General features: G+C 43.1%; 1 protein-coding gene across 1 annotated transcript in view; it reads left to right on the top strand.

Annotated features, from left to right (window-relative positions):
* The window catches only part of TTC9 (tetratricopeptide repeat domain 9), a 25,430-nt gene extending 394 nt beyond the window's left edge, over positions 1-25,036 (top strand). The window contains exons 2-4 of the mRNA XM_026038593.1: positions 7-277; positions 19,485-19,667; positions 24,484-25,036. Of these exons, the coding sequence (XP_025894378.1) occupies positions 7-277; positions 19,485-19,667; positions 24,484-24,563 (534 nt within the window). The 3' untranslated portion in view covers positions 24,564-25,036. The remainder of the gene's footprint in view (positions 1-6; positions 278-19,484; positions 19,668-24,483) is intronic.
* The last annotated feature ends 103 nt before the right edge of the window (positions 25,037-25,139 follow it).

Raw genomic sequence — 25,139 nt, 5'->3', positions numbered from 1 at the left:
GCCCAGGCGCGGGCGGCGGCGGGCGGCGCGGAGCCGGGCGCCGCGGAGGCGGGCGAGCTCATCGGGCGGGCGCTGGATTTCAAGAGCCAAGGGGCGCAGTGCTACAAGGACAAGAAATTCAGGGAGGCCATCGGCAAGTACCACCGCGCCCTGCTCGAGCTCAAGGCGCTGCTGCTGAGCCAGGAGGCGGGCGGGCAGCGCGCGGGGGCCGCGCTCAGCGAGGAGCACAGGCAGGCGGTGGAGGCCATCGAGGTGGACTGCTACAACAGCCTGGCAGGTCAGCGGCGCCCCCCCGGCCACCTCCATCCCTCCGCGGCGCGGGCCCCTTCCCCTCCCTGCTTGTCACGCCGTGGCGTTTTGTCGCAGTTCGGGGCTTTGTTGCCATCCCCAAGGTTGGCGCTCCAGGTGTGCCAGCCTCGGCTCGCGCTGGGGCATCGCACGCTGCGAGGCCGCCGGCTGCTGCGCGGCCTCCCCATGCACTCTCTGCCCGGGAGGCGAGTGGGGTAGCATGGGGACGTGGGATCCTCGGGCTTACCCGAGGATGGCCAGGGATGGAGCTGAGAGGCTGGGAGCAGGGTGCAGCTCGAGGGTGTAGCACCCACTCCCTCAAGCTCAGAGTGTCCTTCAGTGCCTGTGCACAGCCCCAGCCACGGTGCTCCTAACTGGCGGCAGCGCACAGGGACATGCTTTCTGTCACATTCGATCCGAGGAAAGGGAAGGCTGGGGAGCCATTGTAATAGCTACAAATAGTACTAGATGCAAAAAGCTTTTTTTTTTTTTTTTTTTTTTTTTTTTTTTTTCCCTCCTAGCTGCAAAGGCAGTTATCAAATATTAGCAAATGTAGTACTGGTTTGTTGCTAGACAGTGGTCATGGCTGTGGTCAAGGGACATTTGATCACTGCTCTCATGGCTCCCTGCCATCTGTTTTGACCAAGTGCTATAGGAAGGTGCTAAGGAGGGGTGAGCATTAAACTACTTTATATCCTGACCCTGAAGTCCAAGACAAAACTCCTGTTGACTTAAGTGAGCTTTTCTGAAACAAGAACTGCAAGATTGGAGGCTACAAGAACTGCAAGATTGTTTTTGTTCCCTGCAATCACACACACTTTTTCTTTCCAAGCTGAAAGAATCTCTAGAACAAAACCTTGTCCCTAGGTGCATGCAGGATACAGGGTGCTCATAAACTGCAAGAGATGCACAAACTGACAAAATTAATAAGAGCTGTGTAGCCCAGAAGGATGAAGGGTGGCTTGTCATCCTTTACATCTTTGGGGAAAAAGATGGCAAAATTTGGGATGTTAGCGTGTCATCTGTCACTCACACTTGGCTTTTGGCTTTCTGGACAGATTTGAGCAGCAATGTTTCCTGATGTCCAGTTCACTTATATATAAGAAAAAAAGGTGATTAAAGTAAACAGGGTTTAAAATACCAGTCCAGAATCTTATTTCAATCCATGTTGATCTGTTATCTCCATGTGGTTATTGGGATGTAATAGAGAATACAGTTTAAGCCCCTTTTATGGTCTTTTCAAATATGCTTCCTTCAAAATACTGTTTAAAAGGCATAGAGAGCAAGGTGAGATTACACAATAGTACTACTACTACACAGCTCTTAATTTTGTCTCTGAAAAATTCTATCTGCAGGTTTATCAAAATCCACTGTATGAGACAAGGCTCTTTCAGACTGGCAAGCTTATACAAAGAACCCGTAATGCTGTGAACAATATAGCTTAGATTGTTCCTCAGTTTGAAAAAATACAGGTAATATCTTTTCTGGCTGTCAGTACTGAGATACAAATGAGATGTAGTATCTAGAAGGCAAATGAATTGGGAGGGAGGAATTGGGATTAGCTTTTGTAGCACCTTCTGCTGAGTACACAAATTCCCTTGCTGGAAATATTTACACTTGTGCTGACAGGATTGTCCTGCATTATGGTGGTTGTCCAGCATATGTGTTTACTGTTTCTAGTTTGTGCAGGCATTTTTTTTCCACTGCTGATTGTATTTGATCTTGTAAGCAGTAGCAGCGGGAGACAGTGAGAGAATGTGTGCTCCATCTTTAACCTACATTTGAGCAAATATTACCTAAATTTACCAGTGTGAACACCAAGCAGGTATAAGAACTCTAGAGTTGTAACTGGTGCTTTTTCTGAGATGAGATAACCTCACAGCAGGTCAAGGTGTTATTTTGGACAGACAATTGTAATATTTTTCTGTAGGAACAGAAAAAAGATCTCAAGAAGGAGAGGTTTCACATTTGTTTGTTGCAGTGTCTGAATATAAGCATTTAAAAAAAATACTGCACATTGAAGAGGGGAGTATGCAGTCAAACTGAAATTGCAGTATTGCTACTACTAGCCCCCTTCCACTGTCCCCATTCTACCAGGAAGCTCTGTGAATTAGTGTGTGAAGGAAGATTTTTCTCAGAGCTGTCATAATAGTTATTAAACCTACCCAAAAGACATTTTGTGAGGTGCGCAGTGGATCTCTCTCGGGTTGTGGTGTGTTCCAGCAGAAGCCACTGGTTTTCTTACACATTGAGCTCTAGCAGTGGGCTAGGCGCATCCTGTTTGAGTAGAAGTCAGTGTTACTCTATGTGGGGAAGAGAGGAGGTGCAAGTAGTTCTACTTCTGAGCACTGGATGTGTGCCTAGAGCTGGTTTTAAAATAAATAGCTGCACTGAGCAGAGAGCATAGCAGCAGTACATGTTCGTTCTACAGAAGGCAGTTTTTGATTTAGCTGTGAATTGTACCCAGTAGAATTAGCAACTGTCATCAGAGTGTCCTTGTTATCACATTTTGTTAGCACTTCTACGTACTCTCTAAGCTTAGCATCCAAGAAGCCCACCTTGCTTCTGAACTGCCACTTTTCAAGTGGCTACCATACTTTTGCCTTTTGGAGATGTTCTGCACCATAAATATAGATGTAAGTGCACACACATGCACACACTTGTATATTTAAAGACATTATAGCAGTCAGAGGGTATCATGTGTAGTTAATTACATTCTTAGACAAATAGGCAGGTAAGAAATGCATACCCAAAGGGAATTTGGTAATCTTATGGGTGAAGGTTGTGCACATGAACAACTGGGGTTGATTTTAAGTGCAGCAGTTACCTGAGTAAGAACATGTGGGCAAACACTAAATTGTTGCTGGTCCATTTGTTGCCTCGTAGAATGTAAATTTAGGCACAGACATGCCCATACAGTCCTGTTCAGTTCTGCTGCTTTTGTAGAGCACCTCCAACAAGGGATCTTTGTACCATGAGGCAGAGCATCCAACATGTATCGAATCAATGACTCAGAATAGTTGATGTTTCCTTAAATTTTCAGCTTTTTGCACTCTGTAGCACTCTCACAACCTTAACTATTTATCTCAATTCAAAGAATTCAAATCTGTTTATTTATTTATTGACCTAGGATTTTTCACTGCCTGCCATTGCTAGTTGTCTTCACATTTCTTTTACTAGGCTTCCAATTAGGTCTTAGTTTAAACTCCAAGACTTTGGCCATAGAAGGACTCACCTTCACATCTGCAAAATGCAGTGCTGCTGTATTACAGAGGCCTGCCAAACTCCCTTCACTTTAAGTCTTTTTGATAAATGTTACCAGTTGCAAGAGCAGTAGTGATAGCCGTAGGAAAATCCTACCAACAGCAGAGTCTGGCAGAACAGATGCAGGACTATAAGGCAAACGTAGCCGTTGCTTTATGAATCACTGTCTCTGACCTTGAAGGAGAAGGAAATCACTTGACCTCTTTTTGCCTCTCTCAGCCCAAATATAAACAGAACAGGAACCACAATCCAGTCCCAATGGTGCAATGAGTTGAGTTTCCACAAGCCAGTGGGATTTTTTAAATTATCTTTTAGGATGATTATATGAAGAATGCATGCAGAAAACCAAACTGACCAAATATCACTCTTGTCTCTTCCTCACTCATAGAGGGGGGGGAAGATATTTTAGAAGGGCATAGATCTTTTATCCAAAAGTCTTAAATGCCTTATGAACTGCATGCAGGTAGGGATCACTTACCAACTATAAATGCAACCACTGCTCATATTAAATGCAATGATTGCTTTATTCAGCATTACCACCTAACAGTTTACAGGATCAAAAGGACTATTTTTGTTCTGCAGAGACAAACAAGCCCTAGTCCTTCCAAACCACCAAAATGCTAAGGGTAAGCATAGTTTTCAGCTTTTTCTTATGAAGGAAAGTTAGTACAATGAGCAAATGTTTGTGAGCTTGCCTAAGCATGCAAAAATTCTAGAGCTAGTCATGGCTAGAGGAGCCCTAGAAAAAAGCAGAAAGAGAACCAGAGATAACAAGCTATGGATTAGGAAATGTAGCAGATACTAGAGATCTGGACTTTTTATCCTGCCTCTATGCTAACTGATTATCATCTGGTTACTTCATTTCTTAAAGTCTCAGTTTACCTATCTGCATTTAATGTCCTGCTTCAAGTGTTTTTAGCACAGTATAGGAGACCTGGTAGGAAGGCACATGTACCTGCAGAGTATTACAAAATGTAGCAGTCTAAGATACCTCTCAGCCTGGATGACGAGGTTCACCCTTCAGAAGTGTTCACTGGTGTTCACCTGGTCACATCAAGTTTGCCTGCTGTCAATTTGGCAAAAGTCAGCGTCTCAAAACACACCACTTCGAGTAGTATAGGAACCTCCAGCACTCACCCTCAGATTCCAAATCAGGGTGTAGCTACCGCTCCCAGCAGTCAGCAGTCATGCAGACTTTGGTGACTGGTTCCACCGAGTTCACCCAAGCAAGAACATGACTGAACATGAGAAAAGCTGATCCCCACTGACCATCCACCAAGAGTCCTCAGAGGGCGTTCTTCTAAAATTCCACTTACAGGATATAGCCATTTACAAGTACAGACTCTACAAGGGCGCGTGGTTCTGTGGGTGTTAGAACAGTACTGGATTGCTGCTTGCTGTGAAGCTTTTTAATCTCCTACATCAACAAAAAACACTCTAAGAGTGTCATGAAATGTGAAAAGGAGACAGTCAGCAGCAAGAGCAGGATGTGGTCCACACTCTCGCTGGTAGAGATGAGAGTTTTCTTATACTCTTATTTTAGATCATCTACCCAGCCAGAGTACTTGAGAATATCTGACCTACAGGCCCAATGCAGACACTACTCTAGGTAGGTGCAATTTGCAGGCACAGAAAAACACACATGTGACTATGCATAGTATTTTAATGAGCCCTCAAATCTGCCACATGATTAAAGTGGGATTAGAAGTCATTGCTATGAATTGCTCTGTAGAAATACTCTGTATTTACCTATTTCTTTTTAGTATGGAGAACAAAGATCTCCTTTTTCAGGCAGTAGTTTCTTTGGCATTGATAGGATGAAATTGAAATGCTTCAGACTTTGGGAGGAAAAGAGTTACAGGAGAGTTAGCTACAACTTACCTGCAGATGTCAAAAACCACAAAACCCCTTCAAGAACACAGGGCAAAGGTTAATTTGTTTACCTAGAGGTTTGTGATTGCCTCTGTGAAATGCACATTGATATGTTTTGAGAATTTTTTAGTAACTTCCTGTCAGCTTTTCTCTGTCCTGAGATTCTGTGCTTGAGCTTCCTCCAACAAGAGTCTCACAGTGAGTCACAGTCCTTACATCTCCCCAGGTCTCCATTGGTACTGTGCTGGAGATGGTTCAGCTGGTTTGATAAAACCTTGACTTTCACACTTGAAAGTCACAGCTGGTTCCCCATCTATTACTGAAACCACCAGTGAGCTCCATGGTTACCTTCTTTTCTGGGAGCTGGGCCACCTCTGCATGATTGGCAGGTGGAACATACCTCTCTTCCTCCTGTTCACTTGGGCTCAGACCCAGAAATATCTAAACCAGCTCCAGACCCTTTTCTCCAGCCTTTCCCATAAAACTGCTAATCAATTCAGCAGGAAAACCCCTCATACCTCAGTGTCCTGTAAGCATTGTGGCTGGTACAGCAAGGGTAAGTGGTCACCTGAGGATGTCACATGTGGATTTTAGATGTGAGATTTAATACGCAGCTGATGGAGACTGTTGTAAGGAAATGAACAGTGAATGAAAAGAAAGCTCTAAGTATTGCCTGGTCCCAGCTTCTTCTTGACATTGTGCCATCTCACAGAAAACAACATACAGAAGAGTATGGAACTGAGGAAACAAAATGGAGAAACTTGATACTGAAGTTTGTAGGAAATTTACTGGCTACTTGTTTCCTTCTGTGCTCTCATGAAGGAAGAACAGTGATATAAACAGACAACCATTTCTTAATCTTGATTTAACTTACAGAGTTACTACACCAGTGACTAATCCTGTGTGTTAAAAATGCTTTGAAAAAAGAGAAAAGAGTCACTGTTAGCTATCAGTGTCTAGCAAGTTGCTACTAATGGTTGTCTAGGATCCTGTCTCCTTTTGTTCGTTCCTGCACTGCATCTTGGATGGGAAGCAGTATATTTAGGACATTGATAGATGAATGCAGGTAAATTCTGTGGTGGCCTGGAGTGTTACCTAATTCCTTTTTAACAAAGGTTGTTGAATCAATGCAGTTTGTGGGATCTACTGGTATTGTTGAAAGTAGCTTCAGCTAAGGAACATTCAGTTGTGCCTTTGAGGTTGAGGGATGGCAGTAAAGCAGTATAGCTTGCCCTGTACTTGGACTCTTCCCCAGGCAGCTCTGATTAGCAATCATTGAACTAGAGCTGGACTACACAGTCCTGCCTCACTACAGCCATTCTTAGTTTAGGACACTGCAGAAGGTGGTGCTAAAATAACTCATGAAAGTAAATTAGCCACAGTCACGTTACAGTCTGCTGTAACCCCTGGCAAAAGGGACAGCTGGGAGTAATGATTTTTATCTGTCACAGCCAGACTTGCCAGAACTCATCTGTCACTCTCCAGTAGCTAATGTCATGGTCTTTAAAATATATTCCAATCTCCCCACTCTGAGGTTCTTGACATGTCATCACCCTGAGGCTAATAGGCTGGATAGCACCATCTGCTTCTCCTTGGCTTTGTCCTGTGTACCCAGTGCTCCCATCATGTTTCTCATCTGTGGAGTCAGGTCTGCATGCGCAGTGAGTGCCTGTCCCCCTCCACTTCTGCAGCAGACATGCCTACCAGAGCAGCCTTCCTAGCAGTCCTCTGAAATCCCAGCACGGCTCCAGTCCGTTCCCAGTGTCCTTCTCTCACTCATCACACGCCTTTCCCCTTCTGAAATCTTCTGCTGACTCTTCCAGTTGCAATGTTCCATGTCAGACTTCTCAGCCTCCCAGGCAAAGACCTCTCCCCTTTCTATCCCTTCAGCAGGGCCAACTCATCTACCGTGCTTTCAGGCTTTGCCCCATGGTGTCTCGTTGCACCTGAATTCCTTCAAGCTGCTGGCAATTTATTTGCTGGCAGCAAATCCTATGTCCCAAACTCCTGACTACTCATAGCATTTCAGTGCTGTTCACTCCTGTATGCTATCAGCAAGGCAAGACTTGCAACTCTACCTGTTCCTAGGCGGAGCGCTACTATAAAACAGACCTTTTTCCATTGCCACGTAAGCCCTGCAGAACATTGGATGCTGAGTGTTGGTGGCAAGACTACAGCCTTTCTCCTTCTCCAGCACATCTATGTTTGACATCAAGTGTGTTCCGCTAGACCACGAGCTTCTCCAGCCACTGCTCAGTATTCCCTTCCCATTCTTTCCTCAGTAGGAGCACTGTTTCTTGCATTTCCTTGCTGCCAGTTTAGAGGTCTGTCATGTAGATTGTTCTGCATCAATGACAGCAGCAACTCCTTTCATATCAGAGTGGCAGGCAGCAAAACTCTACTAATCTAGCTGTCCATCTAGTTCCTTGGGAGCTGCTGGAAGAGAGCAGTTGGGTCAGCCAGCAGAGAACCGCTAAGCTAGTTTTCCCTCAAATTTTGATTCCAAAGGTCCTGTGATGGACTGATTACAACTGTAGTTTTTCACCCCACTGCTGTTATTCGGCCTTGGCCACATCAGAAACATCTAAATGGCTCATTCGTGCACAAACTCAAATGCAGTAACTACCATTTTGCAAGTCTCCTTGTTCTCTAACACAAGAGGGTTCACACTCCCCATGGCAGAACTTAATCCAGCAGCAGTAGAAATGTGCTTCCTATCTGATGTCTCTCTAAGGCTTAGCCTAACAATGCATTGACAGTGAGTTCAGATCTGCTCAGAGAGACCCTGTTTATCTTAGTTTACTCCCAAATTCAAATAAGCTGTTGACTGCAGGCAGCAGAGCTGTTTACTGCTGCCTGAAGCAGATTAGGTAGAACAAAAAACAAGCACAATTTTGCCCTGTACATTCTGCAGCAGAGGGAGAAGAAACTTACACCCAGAAACAAATTAAGAGCAAAAGTATTTGGAACTTGAAGATTTATGTCAGCCTCATAGTACTTCCTTGGGCTGATAATGACCAGCAAATTCCTGGCTGGGCTGTCCCTACAGTGATCATCACTCACAAATTCATCCTGATGGAAAGAGTCTTATAAAGAGTGATCTTTCAGTCAACCATGGGAAAGAAGCTGTGAGGAATCAAATTTCTCCACCCAACTCATGCTCTCAGAGATGAAGAGGACAAAAAGATCTAACTATCTTCCACTCTTTCAGGTTATAATGGAACAGTGTAGCCATTCTCTGTCAGGATCTATTTGGAGAGCTCATTACCTCACCAAGATTTGCAGAAGCAGAAACATGAGGGAAGGAATCTATTCCTGGAAGACCCATTGCTACAAATCAGCACTAAGCCTTCATCTGCAAAAGCACTTTTTTTTTCTTGGCTAGTTCTGCAGAAAGAACCAAATTAGAGCCTCTGCCCTATGCTTGTAGCGGTCATTCTCTCATCAGGCAGTAGGGTGCAAAATTAAGCCTCAACTACTTCTTTAGTCACTATATTTTTAATACTAACATAATTCAAATCCTAGATTACTATCCTCTTAAATGATTTGCAGTGATTAACAGGTCAAGAGACACTAGTGCATGTGCACTGCAAGGAAATGAGAGGCACAAAACATCCTCACCTGTACTGGAAGTACAAAGAAAATGGACTCATTTTCCTTCATGCATTCTCTTAAGTACTGTCATGGAATTCAAACTGAAACAGCCCAGGAGCTTTCATTAGTAATTCAGGGGGTTAAGCAGGGAAAGGGAATAAATTAAATAAAAAAAGAGTAGAAAATAATTTTTAAAACCTAGAGCTGATTAACTTGGAACGCTCTGCCAGAAGGTATCGTTAAGTTAAAGAGCCTAATAAGGTCGGAAAAGAAGGCTTAGACATGTAACTAAGGAGTACATTCACTGCTATATTAATAGGATAAAACTGTAAAGCAAATACTACATTTTCATGCTTGAGAACAGCTGTTAACTATTTGGAATTTATGAATAAACTTCTGCGAGGTTTTCATTTTCTTGTGCAAGGCCGTGTCACATAAATGACTCAGTCCTGCTATGATCAGCTAGCATATTCACATCCTTTTCTTTTGTGGATGTTTCCAGCTCATGAGCTCAAAAATTCTAGCAAAAAAAATCTGCTACTAGTTACAGAGAGCATAATCTCACATTTTTATTACTGATTTCTATCACAAATAATTTACTGTTATCCCCCAGATGATGCACTTATTTATATATGTCACCATCATCCTCATTCTTTATGACAGTACAACCCACCTGCATGTCCATTAGTAGAATACACCTACTTCTGCATGAAGGGCCTTAATGAAAACACTAAACACAATTCCAAAATGAATTCCAGAGGAATTCTATTAACAATCTTTATTTAACACTTATTTCGCATGTCAGCAGAAGCCATTTCTGTTTTCATTAGCCCATTGACTATACTTCATCTTCCCTACTTTAACTGAAGAGGCACAGTCAAGACAGGATATTGTGTTATCAGCATGAATCAGTACAGTGATTTGAAAACAGGTTTTCTGCTTGGGATAGAAACTACCTTGCACATGTCCCAGAGTGGACATACAAGCCTACCTTGTCCTTCAAGCACTGGCAACACATTGCACAGACAGGCTTTAGTAGGATTTGAGAATGCTCTGAGATCTTTACCTGAAGCGCTTTGCTACAACTCACACTGACGAGAAGACACCTAATTAGACAGAGAACTAACTTATGCTCCAGCACAGTTCAAGGCCAGACTTTATCAAGTAAATATTGCATTGAGTCACTCTCATCTTCAGTTTATTAATTTTAGCCTGTTTTCCAAAGGAAGTCAAGGAAGTATGTTTTGTATGATGCACCTGTCAGTTCCCTCTTAACTAACCATATTTGATAGAAAGATAGATGTTTCAATGATGCTAAGTTTATATATTATGCAAGTAGAGTGCAGGAAAGAAGCAAGGACCTAGATACACAAAGAAGTGAAATTTAAGCTCACTCTGCACAAGATATCACAGCATGGTGACAGCCAGGGTCACTTGCTCTGTTGCTAACAAAGCAATCTTTGTAAGTTTAGGTAGTGCATTTTTAAAGAAAATAGAGTTTTGAGAGTTTTTATACCTCTTTCTTTCTCCAAGTTTATATGACCCTCTCCAAGAAGAGAGTCAGCCCTGGCCTCTTTTGTCTCCAGTTTGGTGAGTTCCTGTCTTTCCATCTCTCCTACAAAGATGCAAAGGATTCTTTCTGTTTCAAACCTTAATTAAAGCAGAAGTGCTGTGCTGGATATGGATAAAACATGTGAATGGATTATTTTTAGGAAATAAATGTGCCTCCTCATTTGATGTCTGTCCTGCCAATGTGACACTTTTCAACTAGGGAGAGCTCAAGGAAGAACAAGTGCATTTTAGCCACTATCACTTATGCACAGGACAAATGCACAAGGAAGTGGCCTCAGAGACAGCTGTTCACCATTGCTCCACAGGCTCTGTAATTGTCAGCTCTTTCACATGTCCTGGGAGGTGACTTAAGAGCAACTGTAGGGCACAGTCCACAGATATTGTGTGGCCACATCATCCCGCCTCATAAATAGCAGAGGATAATGCAATAGCTTTCGTTCCAAATTGAACAGGCTGCAGTAAGCCAGGCTTGAGGTAATCAGGGCACGCACAACTGTCAGCGACTTCATTTGAGAGCCTTCAAGCCACTGCAACTACATCTCACATGGCTGCTGTCACTTCTCTGCTCAGTGAACCGCTATGAGCAAAGGAGGCTTCCCACCTCAGTGAAGAGGGCAGCCCGAGTCCCCATTATTTCCTCTAAAGCATCTCCCTACATAAAATCCCCTCTCTATCTCAGCTAGGCCCATTAGAGTCCACAATATTCCAGTACGTTTCACTGATAACAAGCAAAAAGTACATGATAGCACTTGTCAGAGCTGGACTTCTGTTGAACTGCAAGCACTCACCCAATGGTCGTCACCATCTGCTGTTCCTCATCTCCAATAAAATTCTAGGTACTTTTCCCTTGTGAAAACAGCTCAAGAGAACAGATTCCTCCAGTGGGTTTCAGTAGCAACAAGCGGATGGAGGAAGAAAGGATATGATGGGAAATAGGTGCAGCAGTTTAAAATGAGGAAAGCAATAGGAACTGAAAAGCTTGAGAGGCAAATAGCAAGGGAGGGGCAGAGGAATCAGCAAACGGCACAGTAGATCTAGTAGATCTGAAGGCTAAACATGGCTAAACGTACCTAAAGTTGTACTTAAGGCAAAATGCTCGTACAGGCTGCACCAGATGAGTATTGATCTTAAAGGATAAAGATGGGTCAAAAATGGTAGATAAATATGAAGTCAGAGAGGAGGAACCTTCTAGGAGGTTAATCAACAAGAACAACCTTAGTAAAACCAAAGTTATTTCCATCTACTCTAATGTGGCAACAGAACACATTAGTGTTAGTGGAGATGAGTCAACATGACTAAAAACTAACTTGCATACACATACTCTTGCTCTGACAATGAATTTCTAGGACCTTGCTCCCACCTCTCCCAGAAAAAAAAAAAAAAAATCAAAGGCACAGAGATCAGAAGATGCAATTTGAAGATCATCTCCACCTTAAGCTCTTTTATAGTACCTCATTATAATACCTTTCATTTGCACCTATTGAACTGCATCCTGTTCTTATCAGGACACTGCTCCAGTTTGTGAGGGTGCTAACACTGTCTTCCAGCATATTGCCGGCTCTTCCCATGTTGGTGTTATCCACAGATTGAAGGAGCAGTCTGTATTCTGTTATATAGGTCCTTATTGAAAATACTGAATAACACAGTAGGACACGTCAGTGTAGAATCCTACTTAATATTATGTTCCACTTTGACAGTGAAGTCAAGTCATTTAGGAGAACATTTAGGCCATTCTCCTAAAATTTGCTTAAGAAAATGTCAGCAGAAAGTGCCATTTGGCTCGAATCAAGATATGCAACTTCTACTGTTTCTTTTCCATCCTTGAGATTGATCACCCTATCAAACGAAATTAAACAGATGTGCTCTGACAGCTCACATTAGCTGTTTCTTATCTCCTTTTTATCTCCCTGTGCATTCCAAGGCTGTAGGAGAGGGCAGTAGGATAGTCCTACTCCTTTGAGAGCTGCTAGATGAGAGTTTCCATTTTTCTTCCTTACCTTAGATTTTTGCTTGGCCTTGCCTCTTACAAGATGATTGCTCAAGTATCCATATATTTCATTCACTGCTCAAATCTCCTGGGAAAGCTAACTGGTGCTACAAAGTCAAAGTCTCCCTTCTGGAGGAGATACAAAGGCCATTGGAACAGCCAAGAAAAGATGGAATCCATGCTATATATCAGAAGGAAAACATATCCAGGGAAGCAGAATGGGGAGAAGGAGTCACAATCTGTCTACAAATGGAAAGGCAGGCTGAGAAGGAGATGGTGGCTTGGAAGAGGTGGATGACTTTGGGATCTCCACAAACATTTGTGGATTCACACCTCATTTAGCATTAATCTCTCCCTACAGAGCAAGACAGTCTGTCAAACAGTCTGGATTTTAATATTTTACATATTTCCCTGTATGCAGAAACATACGAGCATATTCAGACCTCTGGTACGTGGAAAGGAGTAAATGAGAGTGCAAGTGGTTGAGAAGTTGTATCTTAATTCTGGCATTCCCTTTTGATCCCATTAAGATTGTCCAGGAAATAGGAGTCATCTGATCAGATTATTGTCAGACATTATCAAGCCATCTATAATTAGCTTCTTACTGGTGAGAAGCCAGGAAATCCTTTGTTTGCAAGCTTGGACTATAGAGAAAGAAAGGAAATATTTTGTGGGATAAATTGTTTAAAAACTGCAGATCTTAATTATTTTCTCAGCCCTGTGGTGAAATTGTATGTGGCATTTCTCCAAAGGCTTCTAAGCATCCCATTTTGAGGAATATTGGGTTACCTTTTTGAAAAGTCCAGCACATAGGATGCTTAGTGCAGGTATGGATGCTTCACCACCTCTGTTCTCTTGACCTGGTGAAGGTTTCTTGCATTCCCTTATCTTATACAGCTCCTTTCAGTGCTGCTCAGGATTGAAAATTTAACAAGTTAAAACGCACTTTTAAAGGTGGGCTCTGCCATCCACATGCAACCTGCATGGTCGCTGTGGTCTCTACACAGAAGACCAGTAACCTTGACTTCAGGAAAATCTGGATCCACTTTGATTTAGTTAATTATATATAGAATTACAAGCATCCAGATCTTTTTACACTGTACATTAAAACTATAGTAGCTCAAGTCCAAGGTGACTTTTAGTCTAAGATAACCCCTTGCATTTTCAGCATCATCTTATGCAACATTTAAACTTATTTTAAAAATTAATTACAACTTAAAGGGCTTAAAACTTAAAGGACTTAAATTTTCAGTGTCATGTAGCGATGGTATCCCTTTTAATTCCTTCAGTGGACACCCTCAGCTCCATATGCTTGTTATAAAACACCAGCTACACAGACTGCAGTGCACAGAGATTAATGATGCATCCATCAGTGGCATGGTTAGGAGATTGCTGTCTATTCCAAAAGATTTTTTTTTCTTTCTGGGATACTTTTATTGATGATCTTGTTATATCCCAATAACTTCTCTTCCCAAACACTTAAAACAAACCTTATCACTGCCATGTTTTTTCTTGCCTGGGGAAGAGCAGCACCATGAAGGACGACAACTCTCCTTAAATAACACAAGTATTACAAGACACTCCTAGTCTGCCCTGCCATTTTGAGGCTGCAAGAAATGCCAGAACAAAGCCTGCTCAACGATACATAAAGGTCTTAATCATACGTCTGAATAAAACCCTGAAGCAGTTATATCAAAGCATCAATCATGTGTTTTCCAAAATAGAACTAGAACAAGAATGTACTCCATCTTCCTGCAATTTAAACAGATTTTCAGTGAGCTGATGGTTTCTATACTTAGGTCGAGGTCATATCAGAAAGCAAAGTACTTTGCAGGGTTAAACCACGGATATTTCTGGGAATGGCACTATCAGTCTGTGAAATGCACATCAAGTTTATAGTGGACAGAACACCTAGCAGTTTCTAAAGGGCCGTAATCCACACATTTGCAGTTAACTTCAAATGGCAGAATCAAAAATAAATGCAGTGAAAAAGGACAATCCACTTCAGATGTGGGCAGTAATCAATTTAGCTACTTTTGTCTGCCTGGAAACCAAACAATGAAGATACACTTGTATTTTACCTATTAAAAAAATCACTGGATGTTGTAGATCAGTCTTAGCAGCTTTGCTCCATCACAGTAAACTCCTCAGTGAAAGCAAGTCAAATGCACCAGTAATTTTGTGGAAGGCAAATGTAATGTACTCTGGATTTTCAGTTTCTCAGGGGTGGAAGACAGAGGTCATTTGGATTCAGACCCTTTTGCATAGGTACCTGTGGGCTGTTCAAACATATGACTGTTAGTTCCTGCACAGGATGCCTGTGGCTGTCTCCAGGGAATAACTACAAAGGCTAAATTAAGGCATTGGAGAGTGGTCAGTAATAACCAGCAAAGCTCATTAAGAGCAGGAATATGATTTAGGCTAAATGATCTGCTAGGAAAGCTGTTGTGAATGGCTCCTCTTTGCCTCCAGGCTGACTGCCCCATGCCTCTTTTCTCAACAGTTTTTCTCAAACTTCAGTGCACGGCCAAGTCCTGTCCCCTCACTACAGCTCTTCTCCAGCCCTATGGCCGTGTCTGTCCCCTTACAGCTCTCAGTCCCAGTGTTCTTGCATTCCAAGTGACAGTGTCTGTCCCTGTGTTTCTGCCCAAGGTAGGCAAACCAGGTTAGTTTAGCTTCCAGTTCCTGCTCTTTTTGCTTTCGATCAGTGAAGCTGTAAAAGATGTTCTTTTACACACTCTTTCCCAACCTAGACTGAATTGTGTCCAGAGTGGACAGAATATTAAATAGATCCGAGTACCTTTTTCTAGGACATCTCTACTGAGTACTAGATGCTTTTCTTTTGGGGAAATTATCATTTGGCCAGCTATACATTACTCTGAGGATGACAGAAGGCACCTGCTTGACACAAATGAGATCTGCCAAATTGCAGTTTGCAGAGCCAAGTGATGACAGGACTCAATACAAATCCAAAGAGACAGTCACCAGAGATCTTTAACAAGGGAAGGCTAAGATATATTTCTGTAGCCTACTTTTCAAAAATACCTAGAAGTTTAGAATGACACTTTCCAAAAACATACATCAAATGCAGACATTGCACCTGAAAGATTTTAGTCCAGTACTTACAACTAACAAAGCTATCAGCTGAAGTCTCTCCTACAGAGGAAGGGCCTAGGCAATCTTAAAAATAGGCAGTGCCCCCATCTTACCTGGGTGACAGCGATCTGTAGGACAAGAGCCTTTGCACCTTCAGAAAAAGCAGTAAATGTAGTTCTTGGAATGGCCAACACAATGCACTGAACCTAAGGCCCGTGCCAAGGTCAGATAGATGTACATCCTGCTTCCAGGTTTAGTTCTTGGCTCAGCCAATATCAGAATCCAGACGTGCAGGCCAAAGTGAGCTATTATATAACCTGGAGATATTTCTCTGGTAAGATGATAACTGGCAGCATTTTTAAATAAGCTTAATTTTCAATGCTCAAAGAGCCATAAAAGTGAAGAAAGCAGAAGATTTTCCGGGGGGGGGTACTTCCTACACAGAGTATTATAAAGTGATTTGATCAGAGTCCCAAAGCTCTGATGCAGGAGTAAACACAGGCTTTTCAAGGTAGCAGACCAAGGTGTGGCAACAAGTGTCTGGCAGTTGAAGCTTAAGTAGACTTTAGGAAATAAAGTGCTGGTTTGGATCCTTTTCTCACTAGCATCTGTCAAGCCTAGATGCCTGCCTGAAAAAATAATCTGGAATTGAAACAGAATTTGAGGAACAATAAACAAGAATCACAAACCCTAAACTGCAGTGATTTTTCTCAAAACTTCCCACCACTGCTAACCAGAGCTACCTGCAAGAGTTAAAAGGTGCCTGTATTTTGATTCTACAGGGGCTTTAGCCTTTATTTTGCCTAACTTGTTCAGGGTCACACAGATTCCTCCAATAGTACCATTTGCTACAGGTACTGAGTATATACAACATCTTCCAAACTTGTAAATGATAGAGCTGGCTAGCATAGATTCAGTCCAGGAATTGAGGATTTAAGACTACTTTTATGAGGCAAAATGGCCAAATGTCTGCCTTAATTTGTTCTGACACCCTGTTCCTTTGAAGGACTCACCGGGGGGATATTATGAGCAGAAAAGCAGGGTGAGGAAGCATTTGATGTGGTAAACAAACACTCCCAGCCAGAGGTGCATGCTTCTCTTCAGGAAAACAACACATCTTCAAAACAGTTTTTTCTGATGGAATTCGGTAGGAAGCACAAGGAGTCCAGGCTCCTTCTATTTTTGACCACTGAGTTACTAACAGCTTCAATATTTTCTCTAAATCACTATCCATTAAGATCATTTTACTCCACCAAGAACAGAGCATTCACCTCTAAATATTCAAGGGAGCAGCTCCCTTCAGTTTCATTTAGAACAGACTTGGTTCAAACCCTGACTCTCCAAATGGCCAGCTCCTTCAACATAACTGCTTCTTGCATATCCATCTGCTCATTCTGTGGAGATAAAAATGCAGCTATCCTACTAGCCATGTGGTGCTGACTCCTCTCTGCCACGTGCATTAGTTACTAGGGATGTTTGCTAGCAGAATCCTTGCTGGGAATGCGAGTCTCAGAGCTGCTGGATATTCAGCAGCCCAGTAGGGTTTACGGAATTGGCAGGATTTATAGGACTCCCTTTTTTAAAGCCAATCTACGAAGCAAGTCCAGTATGAAATGATTAATATACATGAGTATCCAGACTGCCCCTCATTTTGAGAGTCATTTCTGTGATTATAATTGGAAATACCAAGTAGTAAATAAACAGAGGCCTTAAAATCCCCCTCTGGTTGCTCCAAATGGCTGCTTCACAGAACATGAAAGGCTGGATCAGACTGGCAGCGTGCTCAGAGCTGCTGCCACTGGTGTACATGCTACTGGTCAGCGGATAAAGGAAGGAACTTGGTGTCCAGGGCTGTGAAGCCAGCAATAAATTTGCAGAGTTTTTTTTTTTTCTTATTTCTCAATAGCTTTGAAAAATAAAGAAAAACAAAGCACCGTCATTTCAAGCTCCATTAGAAACAGAATGAAAAAAGTCAATGTTTGACAAATGGAAAGGGACAAATTCTGGGTAAGGAAATGCTACTGAGCTTTTAGAAATATATCTGTTTTCCAAAAGGAAGTCAAACAGCTAGCAACTGGGATGCATTGCAGTCACAATTTTGACACTTTGGAAGAACCTGTGCTTTTAATGGCAGGTACTGTTAAACTAGATTAAGAGTCCATAATTAAAGCAAATAGGACAAAGTTCTTTGTAGCAGCTACATTGCTTATAGCGAGGCTAATTCTGCAGTCCTTGCTCATCATATCTACCTCATCAAATCCCTAGTGGGTAAAAGCCTGTTGATTATTCTTTCCAGGTAGCTGTTTAAGCTTTAAATATGTATTTGAGTTAGGAATGCATTCTCTGGTAACTTACCATAAAGTCTTAGACTAATTTGGTTTGGAAGGGGTCAGCCTTTTTCTCCTGATGTATAAAGGGAGATACAGAGAGGGTCCATGACTTCAGGGATACAGTGAGAGGGATCAAGAACTGTATTGAATTTCTGACCTAGCATCATATCATATCCTGTCAGCTAAAAAAAAAAAAAAAAGAGTCTGACTGTTCATTGGTGACATCTGAACTGTGACAACTTGGATTTCCAGGAGCAGCAGATTTCCTCACCAGAGCTGCACTGAGTAACACCAGCTGCCATGGGAGGTTTTTCTCCAGGTCCCAACACTTAATAATGCGATCCTCTGAGCTGGCCTTTGCAGCATGAGACATCCTCCTCAGCCCTCAAAAATCACATCATTCCCCAAATTGTCATGGGTTAAAGCACCAGAAGGGCTTGTTGTCAGCAGCTTTCCTCATTCTTCCAAAATTGCGACTGTAACGCATCCTGCCATTGCTGGTGGTCCCCAACATCCATCTTAAGCACTAGTGTAAGATGTTGCGGTACTTCCAGCATTCTGTCTTTCCAAGTGCAGAGGCTCCTATCTCCTGTTTAAACTTGCTGCCAGCAAGGATATTTCTCCTTCTTAGTGAGAAAGAAGCTGCAAAGTCTGTCTCAGTCAACTCCCTTTCCCCCATATTGCTCCTCATTGTGGGAAACTCATTGCAGGGATTTGCTTTAGTTCCTTGATGCTTATGCAAGAACTCCCCTTTGGAAAATAAAATCCTCAGCATGCTGTTTCTTCACAGTTGTTTACCTTTTTCTTTAGGAAGTCAGCTGTACTGACCTCTTGTGATGAACTGGTTGAAATATTTGCAAAAAGCACACAGCCTAGCACGTTTTCTCACTGTGCTGTAGTTCCAGGTGTCTGTTTGCTAGCAGCACATTCCAGCAGAGCAGAGTCTTGTGTTACTTCCTTTAGCAACATTTCCCATAGGAACTCCTGCAGCAAAGGCATTTACGTATTTGTAAATCTAACAGCCTTGGATCATTAAACCCATTACAAAGTTTGATCAAATTAAGTGTCTTCTCCCCTTGTCAGATGTCTGTTCATTTGGTCACCCTTTGCTGGATCTCAAGCCCTCAGTCTGACAAGTGAGGTTTCTACAACACAGAGCCAGTCCCTGCCACTAGTTCAGATGGTGTTCCAGCTCTGTGGAGAGAATTCCTTTTACTGCTTTGCTGGCCTCCCCCAGCCCCACAGAACAAACAAACCCTTCACTTTGGATTGCCAAAAATAAAAGCATCGGTGTTTAAATTGCAAACAGTTGAATTTGAGAAACAAACTATTGACTGCAGCTCTTTTTGCTTGTTTTTGAATCACGAATGAGTCATTTCCCACACCTAATTTGTTCTCTTCCCCATGCAGATTGCAGGAGTGGAGGAATACAGCAGTAACATTTCCTGCCCCGTCTCTCCCCCTGTTCTCCTCTCTTGCAGCCTGCCTGCTCCAGGCTGAGCTGGTGAATTATGAGCGTGTCAAGGAGTATTGCCTCAAAGTGCTACAGAAAGAAGGAGAGAACTTCAAGGCACTCTATCGATCAGGAGTTGCATTTTACCACCTGGGTGACTTCAACAAGGCACTCTACTACTTGAAAGAGGCAAGAGCCCGCCAGCCAACAGGTATGGGGAGGGAGAATATGGCTCTATTGAGTGCTTTTGCATTTCTTTTCATTGGACTTTGTGGTCTGATCCCATTGATTTCCACAGGGATGAGTATGACTCACTGGGGCCTTAGTCATACTTCACTTCAAGAATCTCTAGTATTGCAGCAAGCTTGCAGTGGCAGTGCCTAAAGATGTTAGCTATTACTGCAGAGACTGCAGCAGGACTTGCAGGATAGCTGTACTGCTGAAATGCCACCCTCATGGCATTGGGGAGTCTACCTCTTCCCGTTTGTGTTCGCTTCCCTATTGTGTTTTGGAAGAAGAAAGCAGGATAGAGAAGCATGCATGTTCAACATTATATTTCCTAAATCTTCAAAAACAACTTTTTCCCCCCTTAGCAAAGCCAGAAAACTATTTGCAGCCACCACCATCATACTAAAGAGTGTTTTTTTGATCAAAGATATCTATACTTACATACAGAGCATTCATCAGGAAATCCATTTCAGCTTTTACAATGAAAAAACATTGCTTCCCTGTTCAAGTATCCCTCATCCTTGTGTCCAAAATAATTTGGACCCAGAATTTATATATTTAAACCACTTAGCCCTGCCAGCACAACTGCCTTTGTGCTGACCTACTCAAATTCAGAAGCCATCAGTGCAGAGGGAGTGCTTTTGTTATCAAAGTACAACAGAACCCCATAGTAGGGAGATAAAGCCAGGGAGATTTTTAAAAAGCAATTCTGTTAAAACAGCTAAAAAAGCTTACAATAATCAAAGAACAGTTAAAGAATAATGAGAAAGCAAATAGAAGCAATGTGCAATGAAACCCCACAGAGCAGTTTTTCTATCTGCACCTGAATGGAGCAGTGTGAACTCAATGTGAAATCAGGCAGGAGTCGGGCTCTGGCAGAGGCAGTGGAACTGGTGCCCTTTGGAACAGAGGAGGCAAAGGAGGCTGCGAGAGATGACTGTGCCTCATGTCCTACAGGGACTCGCCCTGCTGGGCTTCTAAGGTGAGTGTCCTGAGGAAACATCAGGCAGGATGCACTTGGAAGAGCAATGAAATCCTGGCCCTCCATTCCCCTCTGTCCCCCATAAGGCTGCCTGGTTCCATCTGCCATGCTTGGCCCAGGGCTGCAGGCAGTGGGACAGCACAGCTGTGTACACCACACTGGCTCAGAAAACGCGCTTAAAAGCTCAGTTTAGCCTATTTAGTTTACAGTATGCCCTTCTGCTTTCAGCCCTTGCCAGAGCAAGGAAATGGAGAAGCTTATGCAAAAGAAGAACAGTTGGAGGAAAATACAAAGTTACCCTAACCTTGAGGTTCTGACTAGGCTCAGATGTGCAAAAGTTATTTCAGTTGAACTGCCTTCTTTCCATTTTTACAATATGTATTTTTGTGCCCCTTTTCCCCCCTCCAGTTACAGTATTTGGTGTCCCTTATTGCTTCTTAAAATAAATACTTACGTATCTTCAAATACATTTTTGCAGAAAGCAGTGGTATCAGAAACTGTCCCTGAAGGCCCTTACTGTACACAAGAAAACAGTTCTGGCCTTCAACTCTGCATCACAAACCATTCCCTGTTATTGTTACAGCACAGGGAGCCATTGTTCTGCTTAGAGTCTTAAGATTATAGAAATTTTAGCAGGGGATTTGAGGGAAAGAGGTGAATACATACAGTAACAAAAAAGGAGGCTGTTAAGATACAACAGAAGGGACACAGACACTAGCAAGAATTATGATGCGACCTGGATAAACTCAGTGTTCCCAGTTTCAATGTTTTATCAAAAAAAGATTGCTTTTCTTTATATGATGTTTTGCTAGGCCCCCTAGTAAAACACTTGGTTATTATTACAGTCAGGTTCTGTGTGTTCTCTTTTTCTAATAAGGAATGTTTCTGGCACAAATCACTGGCAATTATTCTCTTTGGTGGGGGGGATTTTAAATAATAAAGAGGAATTAGTTAGCAAAGGGTTTTAGTGTGCTGAAGGTCTGTCAGCACAGCAAATCCCTGATGGCTGTTTACTGTTTGTCAAAGGCCTGATTTCTTACTTCAAAAATAAAAAGTAAAAAAACCCCACCAAAACAGATTGAAATTACACAAGATAATTATATAACACCCCTTACTAAGAAACATCTTGGAAACAAAGAGGAAAGCAAAGCGCACTTGTAACCTTCTGTGAACTCCTGGGCAGAGAGTGGTACAGCAGGTAACAAAGTGAACTTCCACAGCCAGACACGTCCCTTGCCTTCAAGCCTCCTTCAGCTTGATCCCGCTGATGCGACCACATCGTCAAGGTAGCTACTTACTGGGTTTGAAAGATGGACTATTCGTTAACCTGGTAACATCAAACACCATCAGTTAAGCTCTGAAAAACATCTTTTCTTCTCTGAAAAACTCATATTCCAAAAACACATGAACACATGAAGCAGCCAGATTTTTGTGCTGCTTAGTGGCAGGTGCACAATTAAGGCCAAGAGCTGGCTTCCTGGGCACTTGTGACTTGGATGTACTGGGAACTAAAACCAGTGCATAGTCATATCTTCATGGCACACAAACATTGCTACCAAAGGTAAAGACAGACACACAAATAGCCTTTAAAGCTGCAGGATGTCACCATGTGTGGGAGCACAAGCACAGGCCTAGGAGCCAGGGGACTTGTGGTCAGATTATAGTTTTGCCCATGTAAGTTCAACCCTGTCACCTGAGTTGTCCTTATCTATGATTGCCACCTCAGTGAAAGGCAACCATTTCTTCCTCACTGAGAGATTAGCAGCCCCTTTTCATTACAAACTTATCCACAGCTATGAAATATTCCTGCAGACAGGACTAGAATGGTGCAGCACTGTTTGGAAGAAAAGACTTGAGAAAAACAGGGCTCTTTTTTTTTTTTGTAAACAAAATTCTGCTCATTATTTTTCTTCAGCAAAAGAGTAGCCCTCAAAAAGGAAGCAAAGCATGCCAAAACTTGCAGGGGAGATTTTTAGCTAACCTGGAGTGAAAGCTGCTCCCACCTTCTATGCAGCTACGCCTTGTTTTGCTCCTGGCTCCTCAGGCATGTGGAAATCTCCCAGGTGAGTGAAGTTGTGCCATAAACAGCTACCTCCCTTCCACTCAAGCCAAAAGGAGGTGGCAGCTCCTCATCACCTAATTATATACTAAACCCCACCTCCACATACCCTTCTTGGCCAGTCATCAAGTCCCTGCAGGCCCAGGCAGGTGTGATTTCCTGACATGCCTACCCAGTTATCACTTATCACCTGTGCTGGAAAAGCACTCAAGCTGGGGAGGGATGCTGACCTCCCATCAAAGGTCCCATCTAAACCAATCAAAGCCTGGAAGGGAAGAGGACAGAGAGGTGTCAGGGGCAGGCAGCACAGCAGGACTCTGGATCTGAATACCATCTCTGCCTTTCCATTAGCCCCCTTCCAGGCACGCTCACTGCTTTTACTCCAGCTCTAAACTTCAGTCCCTTGGTTAAATTTTTTCACTCCTGAAAGTTGTTTAGTTAAAACTTGATCCCAGTTTAGAAAAGGCTCCTTTCAAATTTGTTGGTATGAAATACTGGTGCATTAACAGTCCAGAAGGCTGAAGCACTTTAGCCAGTACAAGCAGGAGCAGAACTCCTTGTCTTGCCTCATTGCCAATGTCCCAAACAGGACAAGTATCTTGGCCTCTGAATGCCACCCCCTGAACTGAAAAGGGGGATGCAGCTGAGCCTGCAGCAGAGACACCCATCTCACCGACGACAGCCTGAGAAGTCACAACGTTACCTCAGCCCACAGCCACCCCACTGCACATTTGCTGAGTGTCCTGAGATACGAGATACCGAGCAGTCTCCTGCTGTCTTCGCTCTGGCTGAGGGCACAGTGGAGGGCACACTCCTTTTTACAGGAAACTTTGCACTGATAGCAGCACCAGTGGGTGCAAAACCCACGCTTGCTAGTGCTGGCCATCTTAGCGGTTACTTCCCTTTCTTTTTGCAAGTTCAGCTGCTACTCATTTGCCCAACTGGTGTGGGAAAATGTATTGTTGGATGATGACAAGATTGCCAGTGCCCTTTAGACTGTTTTCTGAGCATCTCAGAATTTAGATAGACTAAGCTGGCCCTGGCTGGCCTTCTGAGTAAGGCTATGAACAAAGAACTATTTTTACATTATGTATCAAACAAAATGTTTTTTTGCTTGCTTGCTTCTAACATCACATAGCTTTTGCTGATGCTTGGATGCTATGCAGGTGGAAAGTCGCCCTCATGATAGTACATCAACAGGATTCAAGGAAAGACTGGCCATGAGTGCAGAGGTATGAGGTCTCTCTTGGGAAATGTAATTATCAACCTATGCTTCAGGGTGAACAGAGGCCCAAACTGCTAGGGCCTGGAGGTGCATAAAATGTGTGCATTCTTCGTGCTGTCTGAATGCACTAAAAACAGTTGGGAGGAAGAGGGCTCGACTTACCACTTCTGTAACAGTGGGATCTCAGAGCTCTCTGCTAGCTGATGAAACAGATCTCTGTCTGCAGGAATTTCACTAGACAGGATAGGCTAAGCAGTGTGCAGCATGCAGCATATGGCAAAAATGAAGCCATGGACTATCATGGTGGAAGGATTCCCAAATGTGAGCTTTAAGGAGAGCGAAGAACATGAAGGAATAAGAACAGCAGCGTTCGACTCAGATCCCCTTCTTGCTTGGTCTCTTCTTGAAGGCAGTGCTGGAGTGATGCAGCTCCCAAGGAAAAAGAGATAGGAAGGTGCCTGTGTGGCCATGTATCTGTCTTTCACAGGGAATTGTAATCACTGTATGTGTATGTGTGTGCTCTTTCCGTGCAGATACCAATGTCATACGATATATCCAGCTGACAGAGATGAAGCTCAGCAGATGTTCCCAGAGAGAGAAGGAAGCCTTGTGAAGATGAAGCTGCTTCAGCTGACATGCCCAAACGGGAACATTTCCTTCCTAGAAGCCCATTTGGTGGATTTTCCTGTTTGCTCTGCCTCATCCCCAGCTCCATCCATCCACTTCCCCTTGCTCTTCATTGAATCCCAGTTCTGAAAGAAGAAACTCAGATGCTGGCTGCTTGCCAGCCATGGTTATATCCCTTCCCCTTTCCAGGAGAGCACAGTGGCTACATCCAGCCTTGTTCCAAGACAGTGTCAAACACACAGTGTAGGCAGTGCTGGGGACCTTGCTGGTCCTGAGCGGACTGCTTATTACCTTAGGGAAGCAACCTGCAGACAACTACTTCCTGACCCGGCAAGTTGGAGACCAACAGTTTCTACTGGAGCTTGGAAGAGCTAAGACACCAAGAAAGCCACCGGTCATTTTGCAGGGGGTCACAAATGCCTTTTTACCATCAGTGCCCTCTCTGCTTCCCCACTGCTGTGTTTCCAGTCTCCAGCGAGAGCTCATAGGCTCCCAATTTAATGCCAGTGAAACTGTTTCTAAACATCCTCTTAACGAAAGCACAGAGCACCCTACAACACCC

The sequence above is a fragment of the Nothoprocta perdicaria genome, unplaced genomic scaffold, assembly GCF_003342845.1.
Source record: "Nothoprocta perdicaria isolate Ctin4 unplaced genomic scaffold, notPer1 scaffold_213, whole genome shotgun sequence".
NCBI classification, from domain to species: Eukaryota; Metazoa; Chordata; class Aves; order Tinamiformes; family Tinamidae; genus Nothoprocta; species Nothoprocta perdicaria.
This window is presented reverse-complemented; position numbering and strand designations above follow the sequence as displayed.